Genomic DNA, 10,599 nt, shown 5'->3' with positions numbered 1-10,599 from the left:
CACTGTCGTCCACGTCACCCGTGACGTGTGGTCATGTGACTCCCGGCACGTCAGCTGACATACCCGGAAGTCCAGCACCAAAAATCGCGTGGAACACGCAAGCGCAGAGAGAGGCCGAGGAGTGCATCTCATTAATGCCCAGAGCCCTCCCATCTAGGGGACGGAGCTAACGATGCTTGCATGGGAATCAAGGTTACTGTCCAACTCAAAACAGCAACCTGGCAGCCATACGTCTAATAGACACTCTGTTCACACATTAGTGTAGATGAACAGGCATAGTATTTTAGTACATGAGCGGTATTTTGAATATAATAATACATGAATAAACGAACAGATATAACAAAACATCTAAGAATAGGCTAAGATGATTATCAACTGATGGAAGTAAAGATTGCTTTTCTGCTTCTGATGGGACTCTCAGATAAAGCAGGTATAATTTGTCTGCTCATTTAAACCCTCTGGCTGTGTACATGCCAGTCTGTAAATCCACTGTGCCTCCTTCCTAAGAATTAGATTGTCCCAGTCTCCTCCATGTTTTGGAGGTCGCACCAGTTCAATCGCCTGAAATCTCAAGCATTCTGCTCTACCATGGTGTTTAGCATGTACATGCTTGGATATAGGGGTGTCTCTCATATTTGTCACGTCTCCTACGTGTTCTCTAATTTGACGCCGAAATTGTCGAATCGTTTTACCCACATAATTTAGTGGGCATGGACATGTCAAAATTTGCTCCGGGTCAAAATTTGAGGGCTTTATTGATAGCGGCTCTGACTACAATAGCTTTACCAGCCCGTCTTCCCTATTTTTTGTCTACTTCTCTGTTTTACTGGAAAAAATTTCACTCTAGTAGCGAATCTTCCCAAATTTCATTACAGCATGTAACGCCTATTGAGATATTTCACATTGCTCTTCTAGACATGAAACTGGACTCTTGGAAAGAGAGAGGCATAGTATACTTAACGGATCTATTGGATGGCGGGAAGTTAGCCCCGTATTCGGAACTGACCCATAAATATGGTATTGCACATAGAGATTTTTATAAATACTTATGAATTAGACATTTCTTACCCACTATGGATTTGAGCGTACTTTCAGCCAATGCGGATGTATTCCAATTATGGTCAGCCCCATCAGATACCCCAGTCCGCCTTAAACCCCTTTATTCTGTATTTGGCTCTAAATCCTCGTTTGTTAAAACCTCCCCCCTCCTTGCTTGGGAGAGGGACCTAGGCCAGACCTTCGCTGTATCCCAATGGACATACTCCTTGAAATTCCTTGTTTCTACTTTTAAATGTGTATCTCATTATGAAGCCGCTATCAAAACAGCCCTCAGATGGTATTATACACCCGATAAATTGAGCCGTATGTACCCGGGTACTTCTGATCTTTGCTGGAGGGTTGTGGGCACAGAGGCACTCTCATACATATACTATGGTCTTGCCCTTGTCTCGCTCCTCTATGGTCATCGATTTTTCAACTGCTTTCCGGGTTGTGCAATAGGGTCACCATCTTTAGCACTTCTTTTTCTCGGAATAAATGAGATACCTATAGAAAATAGGGTACTTGTGGCACATATCCTCTTGGCTACTAAATTAGGGATAACTAGGTATTAGAGTGTGAACCTTCCCTCTGTTGGGGAAATATATGACATGCTAAATACTACATGTGCTTACGAAAAAATGATGGCATATAAAGATCACAGATACCCGCAGTATGTAGAGACCTGGAAGAATTGGCATCTTTTTCCTCAAAATTGTATATCCCCGTAATGCATGTTTTGTTTTGAAACCGACATATTTAAACCTGAAACTCTCTATTTTTTGTTTTTAGTATATATGTTTTTACCCTATTTTCAGGGCCTTTCTGTGTGTGTTGACCACATGCAACATGTTTTACTGTATTTTCTCTCTCCGCATGGTTAGTACTATGTATAAATGTGGGGCTGCTTAGAATGATTCTGAGTTGGCAATTTACGACACTATGCTAGTTCTATGTACTAAGTATATTATGTGCTATACTGCATTTTTGTGGTTATTGTGTATTATATTTGTCATTTTGAAAATTTTTCAGATAGAAATCTATTTATATAAAGAGTGTATTGATGTGTAACACTGTCAGGTTTTTTTGACAGTAAGACTTCATCCTGATCTCACATCTGAACTGCACAATAAACGGAGTCAGACTGTCTAAAAAATATAACTCCTCATCCACAAGGCATTTTCAGGAGGGTGATAGTGTGTATCATAGAAACTGTGCAATGGGACCAAGATGGATACCAGCAACTGTAGTGGAAACTGCAGGATCCGTGTCTTACAAAGTCAGAACTACTGATGGTCATCTTCTAAGGAGGCATATAGACCAACTAAGAAGCAGAGTAGAGGATTGTATATCACCTGCTATTGAAAGTAATCCTGACACTAAGGTACCAACAGTTCATAGTGATGCCTTACATCCCACTGACCCTCCTCTTATCCAACAAGAGGAACAATCTTCTCCACCATCAGATGTACCTCAGGATAATGGACCACATGTAAAGGACACTTCAAATGAGACTATTCCTTCACATTCATCAGACCGTGCAAAACGCGTTATTCATCGCCCCAGTTAATTACATAATTATGTTATCTAAGAGGGAGGGATTGTAATGTATTGACTGTTATGTCTGTCCAGTGTCACTAGATAGCACTGTAACTAGTTAAATAAAGTAATGTCAGTTATTTGTATGTGCGTTCTCATATATGTAGACTTGTTCTCCATTTTTGTTAACCAGTAAAAAAAACATATATTGTTGTTGTCGCATTGTTGTAATTTTCAATAATAATTCATTACTAAACATAACACCTACTTATATAAAAATCTGTGGTGTGCAGCGGAAACAACACCAAAGGCGAAGTAAGTCCCACAAATTGCGACTTTTGTGCCTTTTCTACTTCAGAAAACTGGCATAGAAAAGTTTATAAATTAGCCCTATAACTTTGACTTATCACCTCCCTGGCAAGTTACTGTAATAAGAATAGTACTTTAGGGGTACAGTCAGGGGCATAACTAGGAAAGACTGGGCCCCATAGCAATCTTTTGACTGGGGCCCCCCCTCCCCTGGGTGTCACACAACCCCCCCCCCCTTGCAGATAGTGCCTTTTTTACAGCCCCCCCTGTAGATAACGCCATATAGCCCCCCCTGTAGATAACGCCATATAGCCCCCCCTGTAGATAACGCCATACAGCCCCCCTGTAGGTAACGCCATACAGAGTCGTCCCCCCCTGTAGGCAACGCCATGCAAAGTCCCCCCCTGTAGGTAACGCCATGCAGAGTCCCCCCCTGTAAGTAACGCCATACAGAGTCCCCCCCTGTAGGTAACGCCATACAGAGTCCCCCCTGTAGGTAAAGCCATGCAGAGTCCCCCCCCTGTAGGTAACGCCATACAGAGTCCCCCCCCCTGTAGGTAACGCCATACAGAGTCCCCCCCCTGTAGGTAACGCCATACAAAGTCCCCCCCCTGTAGGTAACGCCATACAGAGTCCCCCCCCTGTAGGTAACGCCATGCAGAGTCCCCCCCCTGTAGGTAACGCCATGCAGAGTCCCCCCCTGTAGGTAACGCCATGCAGAGTCCCCCCCCTGTAGGTAACGCCATGCAGAGTCCCCCCTGTAGGTAACGCCATGCCGAGTCCCCCCTGTAGGTAACGTCATGCCGAGTCCCCCCTGTAGGTATCGCCATGCAGAGTCCCCCCCTGTAGGCAACGCCATGCAGAGTCCCCCCTCCTGTAGGTAACGCCATGCAGAGTCCCCCCCCTGTAGGTAACACCATGCAGAGTCCCCCCCCCTGTAGGTAACGCCATGCAGAGTCCTCCCCTTGTAGGTAACGCCATGCAGAGTCCCCCCCCCCTGTAGGTAACGCCAAGCAGAGTCCCCCCCCTGTAGGTAACGCCATGCAGAGTCCCCCCCCTGTAGGTAACGCCATGCAGAGTCCCCCCCCCTGTAGGTAACGCCATGCAGAGTCCCCCCCCTGTAGGTAACGCCATGCAGAGTCCCCCCCCTGTAGGTAACGCCATGCAGAGTCCCCCCCTGTAGGTAAAGCCATGCAGAGTCCCCCCCCTGTAGGTAAAGCCATGCAGAGTCCCCCCCCCCCCTGCAGGTAACGCCATGCAGAGTCCCCCCCCTGCAGGTAACGCCATGCAGAGTCACCCCCCTGTAGGTAACGCCATGCAGAGTCCCCCCCCCTGTAGGTAACGCCATGCAGAGTCCCCCCCCTGTAGGTAACGCCATGCAGAGTCCCCCCCCCTGTAGGTAACGCCATGTAGTGTCCTCCCCCTGTAGGTAATGCCATGCAGAGTCCTCCCCCTGTAGGTAACGCCATGCAGAGTCCTCCCCCTGTAGGTAACGCCATGCAGAGTCCCCCCCTGTAGGTAGCGCCATGCTTCCCCTATCCACAGGATAGGGGCTACATGTGCGATCGCTGGCAGCTATAGGGAGAACGGGGGACCGAAAGTCCCCCAAAGTTCTCCATGACTAACCTCTGACTTCCGGAGTCTGCGCAGCTCAATAAAAATGAAAGGAGCGCTGGTCACGCATGCGCACAAGCGCGACCGGCGCTCCATTCATTTCTACGGAGCTGCCGACACAGACCCCGGAAGTCCTGTGGATAGGGGATACATGTCTTTTGTTTAATGGCAGAACGGGGAGATACCTCCCTGCTCTGCCATAGTGTTCAGTGGTGTCGCGCTGTAGCAGCCATAGCGGCTGCTAGCAGAGCCTCCGGCCATGGTGGGGCCCGTGCCGGCGGGCGACATGGGGCCCCTCATGCCGCGGGCCCCGTAGCAGCCGCTACGGCGGTAGTTACGCCACTGGGTACAGTGACATTAAATAAGCGGTTTATTTGTGGCTACATTGGAATATATTGGGAAAATTGATGTGGCAAACATAATATAAATGTATATAAACTGTATTTGCTCCTCTAAACATAATTATGACATCATCAATGGTCATCGTGGTGCCTGGACAACCGATGATGTCACAATACCACCTGTATGGAATGGCTGTAGCAGCAACAAATGTCAACCACTTCTCCCTTGGTTTGGAGAAAGCGACATTTAGAATGAGAATCACAGCGATTACTTTCGTTTTATTTTCTCTTATTGTCCATGGACATGGGATGCCATTAAAGCCAGGAAACGGTAAAGAAGATTTCACTTATACTAATGTCTTGTTAATATATTTCATTTATTGAAGTGTTATTTTGTATTCTTTATTAGGTTACAATTCAGCAATTTCTTTCATAATGTCTTCTATCCACACAGGTCAATGCTGTACCTGATCTCACTTCTAGACAATAAATGTTCTGGGGTTTTCATTATAAACTATTTCTTTCATTTACAGGATCCAAATATTCAGAGGAACTTCCTGTGACAAGGAGACCGCCTGACATCAAAGAAGGTAAATGTCTACTGAGTATTATCCAATAATATGTATAATTACACTTATATCTAAGTCTCTGATCATGTATATTATATATAGAGAGAAAATCCAATTGAAGTTCTGTACACATATCTGTAACAGTTTATTAAAAATGGATGCCGTGTAGAAATGGAGTTAATAAGCAGATAACATGCTTCTAATAACACAGCTCCACCTGCTGGTGAATGAGAGAATGACAATATATTCTCATACTAAATATATCCACCTATTTTACCAGCACATAGTATAGAATGGGGGGATTTACAGTTCAGATTATTTATTCTGATTTATCATAATTAAATCTCCAACATGTCAATTTGGTTTACCCATTGTCCCTTAATAATGAGCAGATTGACCCTCTGGCCTCTGGTCACAGGCAATTGTCCCTGTAAATTTCAGATGCAATTTAGTCCTTGTTCACACGGAATGTATTTGACGCGTTTTAATGCGCCGAAGAATGCGTAAAAAACGCATGCTTTAAGCTTCCCATTGACATCAATGGGAAAGCGCATTGTAGTGCATACAACGCATTTTACTTTATTTTTTTTTTTGAAGCGTCAGGTCAATTCTTGGCGTGTAAAATGTGCCGAAAACACACCAAAAACATGCCTAATTCCCATAGTCAATGGGAGTCCTAATTCCGTGCCAAAAAAAGCGCCAAAAACGCATGAAAAACGCAACAAAAACGCCTGTATTTTAAGAAGCGCTTTGCAAAAATGCTAGTGTTTTTGAGACGTTTGTACGTTGTGTGAACAAGGCCTTATAGTCTGACTTCCATGTGTTTCATGTTTTATAAATCTCTTTTTACTCTTGCAGATACTGGATTTGCTGATTGGATCCGCAAAACTGTAGATCGCTGCTGGAATTCAGGTAGTGGAATCTCTGCATTCGCTTTACTTTTTACAATATAGATTTAACCCCTTATATATATATTTTAACCTCAAGCATTTTTTCTATTTTTCTCATCTTCACATTCCAAGAGTTATACAATTTTTATTTTTCTGTCAACATAGGCGTATGACGGCTTGTTTTTTTACGGGACGAGGTATAGATTTCATCGTTAATATTTTAAGGTCAATGGGACTTTTTGGTTAACTTTTATTATATTTTTTGGTGGGGGAATTGAGAAAAAAAGTATTTTTGCCGTTGTTTTTTGCTTTCTTTTGTACGGCGTTCACTATACAGTTGAATTAATGTGTTAACTTTATTCTTTGTGTCGTTGCGATCGCAGCGATACCATATATGTGTACTTTTCATGTTTCTTTACACCTTTTTGAAAAAAAATAATTTTTATAGAAATAAATGGTTTTATTTTATTTTTACTCTTCACGTTTTTTTTTTATATTTTCAAAAACTTTATTTGACTGTTTTTAATTCGTTTTTTGAAGTCCCACTAGGGGACTTCACCATGTAATCTTCTGATTGCAGATATAATGCTTTGGTATACTTAATATACCAAAGCATTATTGCCTGTCAGTGTCAGGGTATGTTCACATGCAGTGGTTTCAGATGTAATTCGGGCGTTTTACACCTCAAATTACGCCTGAAAAAACGGCTCCATTATGCCTGCAAACATCTGCCCATTGCTTTCAATGGGAATTACGATGTTCGGTTCCCACGAGCCTTTATTTTACGCGTCACTGTGAAAATATGGCGCGTAAAATGACGGCTCGTCAAAAGAAGTGCAGGACACTTCTTGGGACGTTTTTGGAGGTGTTTTTCATTGACTCCATTTAAAAACAGCTCCAAAAAACGTCCGTAAAAAAACGCTGCGAAAAACGCGAGTTGTTAAACAAACATGTGAAAATAAGGAGCTGTTTTCGCCTGAAAACAGCTCCGTATTTTCAGATGTTTTTGCTCACTGGGTGTGAACATACCCTAAAACTGACAGGTAATCTATTATGCCGTGCCTCTGGAACGGCCTAATAGGCATACAGCCAGGGCAGGTCTGGGGGTCTTTGGTAGACCCCCCAGCTGCCATGGCAACTCATTGGTGGCTGGCGATCGCACTCGTGGGCCGCCGATGGGTGACAGAGGGAGCTCCCTCCCTCTGTCAACAGATTTAAATGACGCGGTCGTTATTGACGGCGGTATTTAATGGGTTAAACGGTTGAGATCGTAGGTTTCTTCAATCTCGGCCATTGCAGCAGGAGCCTGGCTGTCAGTCACAGCCGGGCTCCCACGGTGATCGTGCGGGCACAGCTTCTGTGCCCGCATGATCTCCATCACGTACATGCACGTGGGAATGCGCAAACAGACCGCATTCCCCGACGTGCATATACGTGAAAATGCGGGAAGGGGTTAAAGTGTACCTCCACTGTTAGCGCTATTAGATTCTATAGCGCTGGCGGCTGTTCTGGATACGGGAGCCATGGTGACGAGCAGGTCGCTCTGTCTCCCACTGAAGGGTTATGAACAGCCGGCAGAATGGACTTTACACAGTCCGGGCTGCTGCTAGAAGCAAGATAGCAAATACAAGTGATGTAGAATATAGACTATAATGCCCCCTCCTGCACTATAACCGCTTTTCACTGAAAGTGGAGGTACACTTTAATTATATATATCATATACAAATTTACCCCTTGTCTTATATTTAGAATAAATAATAATTAGCTCACACATTTTATGTTTCCTAAATGTCTGATGTGTAAAATATTTGTAAAATGAATAATCTTTGTTTTTTCTCACTTCATTTCTTTTTCCCCAGTGATTCCAGGGAGGCCGATATTGAGCAGAGTAATTGTGGCCGGAATATTTTTTCTCCTCATCGCCCTGCTGCTCGGACTATGGCTCTTCTTCTGTGTTTAGTAAGTTTACTCAATTATCCCTTCATGAGACATTTATAGGGACATTTATAAACACTGCTCCCCATCCCCCAAGCTTTAGCTTAAAGTTAGATGGTTACCTGTCTAGTATGACAGAATGTAATGGTATCAGGTAGAGACATCCCATCTATGTATTGGAAACAAGGCCAATGTGGTTGTCTGCAGCTCCATGATGGATAGACAGGACCGCTGGAAGGTGCTTATCTGAACCTGTTCCATGTACAGAGGGGACAAAAGTGAAGAAATAAAGAAAGAATTCAGTCTAACCCCATGCAATTTACAATCACACATGCAACATGCCATGGACCCAAAGTAAAGCTCAAGGATGGAGGGGGGGTTATCATCGGAATGGATTTAGTGGAATTGTTCTATTGAGAACTTTCATAACTTTTTACTTCTAGTTATAAACTAAAACCTGAATATCTAAAAGTACAGAAGGAGCTTCTAGAGGGCAAGAGGATATTCAGGTCGGATTTACTGACCGAAGAGTTTTCGAAGATGCTGCATAGACCAGGTAAGAATAACTGTTTAACTGGGTAAGGCAAAGTTAGGGTATGTGCACACGCTAGCTGACATTTACGGCTGAAATGACAGACTGTTTTCAGAAGAAAACAGCTGCCTCGTTTCAGCCGTAAATGCTGCTCCTCGTAATATACGAGGCATCTTTGACGCCTATAATCTTGAGCTGTTCTTCATTGACTTCAATGAAGAACGGCTCAAATTACGCTGCAAAGAAGTGCCCTGCACTTCTTTGCCGAGGCAGTCAATTTACGCGTCGTCGTTTGACAGCTGTCAAACGACGACGCGTAAATTACAGGTTGTCTGCACAGTACGTCGGCAAACCCATTCAAATGAATGGGCAGATGTTTGCAGACGTATTGTAGCCCTATTTTCATGCGTAAAACGAGGCATAATACGCCTCGTTTACGCCTGAAAATAGGTTGTGTGAACCCAGCCTAAGGCTTCATTCACATATGCGTTAGTACTTCCATTGTTCTACTCCATCATAGGAGCAGAACAATGAATAAACACACAAGTGATTGGTCCGTAGGCCAACACTTACAGTGCCCGACGAAAAACCCATTGATTTTAATGGTTTCTGTCGAGTTTCCATCATTGTGACCATTGTTTTACCGTAACACTAGTACAGCATGCTGCATTATTTATCACAGCATTTTGGACCAGATCTGCGACAGAGGCTCACAACAGAGAATGTACATACAGATTTAACTACTCAACTACTCCCCACATCTATGTCTCCATTATATTTTTAAATTCCTAATTATTGATCTTTATTTATTTTATATTTTAATAGACCTTAAGAAACAACAGGTGATAAAAAAGAAGATTGGCATTGAAGAAGGGGGCGATGAAAAAGATCAAAGTTGTTACCCTGTACTGAGTCGAATGATGGCAGCATCTGAATACAGGGTTGAGAATGAGCTGGCAAAAGAGGCGAGTAGAAGCAAAAGTGCCGATGCGGAGGGAAGAAAAGATATGACATCTATAAAAGCTGAAAAGGAGAAAGAGGAGAAAGCAATGAATACCTATGTGGCCAAGATGAAAGAACTTAAATATCAAAAATTTAAGACCAAAAAACCCGTGATCAAAAAAAACAAAAACATCATAGTCAAAAAGGTTAAAAACATTAAGCTCAAGAGGAGAAAATGAAATCATCATTGTGCCACAGTAAAAACATCACATTCCTAACATCAAAATCCTCAAAGACCTCCATATCACATCTGAATATTCCCACCACATTTTATCCCAAGAGACCGGGGATATGCACCCTATAAAACCTGCTCCTCAGAAGACCGCTCAACCACCAACTAAACAACTTCTATTTCTATGAACAAATATATATATATAAAAAATTAAATACAATTTTAAAAACACTTTTAGACTGTTTTTATAAATATAATTACTATAAGTTTTTTTTATTATTATTACAATAGTTGTATTCAATTATTAACCCTTAACGACCAGCGTATAGTGTTTTTACGTCGGCCTTTCAGGGTAGTTCTTCTGAAGTGTCGGCTTTTCACGTTGGCACTTCAGAAGAACTTTCCCCACATCGTGCGCGGTGCTGCTGAAAACCGGGCAGCTGGGAGGGGGCCGCATCGGAGTGGTTTTCGCGGGGATCTCCTGAAGACCGGGCTGTTAGTAACAGCCTCGGGCTTCAGGGCAACGATCGAAAACCACTAGCAGTGGTCTCCGATCGTATTTAACCCCTCAGGTGTGGCGCTCAATAGCAAGTGCCGGCCGCATCTGAGTGGTTTGGGAGGGAGGGGACCGCATCGGAGCGGTTTTCCCGGTCATCGG

At 43.5% G+C, this 10,599-nt stretch overlaps 1 protein-coding gene across 1 annotated transcript; it reads left to right on the top strand.

Annotated features, from left to right (window-relative positions):
- The first annotated feature begins 378 nt into the window (after nt 1-378).
- Nucleotides 379-10,123, top strand: LOC142652557 (uncharacterized). The gene is made up of 7 exons (XM_075828208.1): nt 379-430; nt 916-1,017; nt 5,375-5,431; nt 6,269-6,322; nt 8,160-8,259; nt 8,679-8,791; nt 9,593-10,123. The coding sequence occupies exons 1-7, from the start codon at nt 379-381 to the stop codon at nt 9,946-9,948; spliced, it is 834 nt and encodes a 277-aa protein (XP_075684323.1). The 3' UTR covers nt 9,949-10,123.
- Nucleotides 10,124-10,599: the final 476 nt, after the last annotated feature.

This window comes from Rhinoderma darwinii, chromosome 5 (genome assembly GCF_050947455.1).
Source record: "Rhinoderma darwinii isolate aRhiDar2 chromosome 5, aRhiDar2.hap1, whole genome shotgun sequence".
NCBI lineage: Eukaryota > Metazoa > Chordata > Amphibia > Anura > Rhinodermatidae > Rhinoderma > Rhinoderma darwinii.
This window is presented reverse-complemented; position numbering and strand designations above follow the sequence as displayed.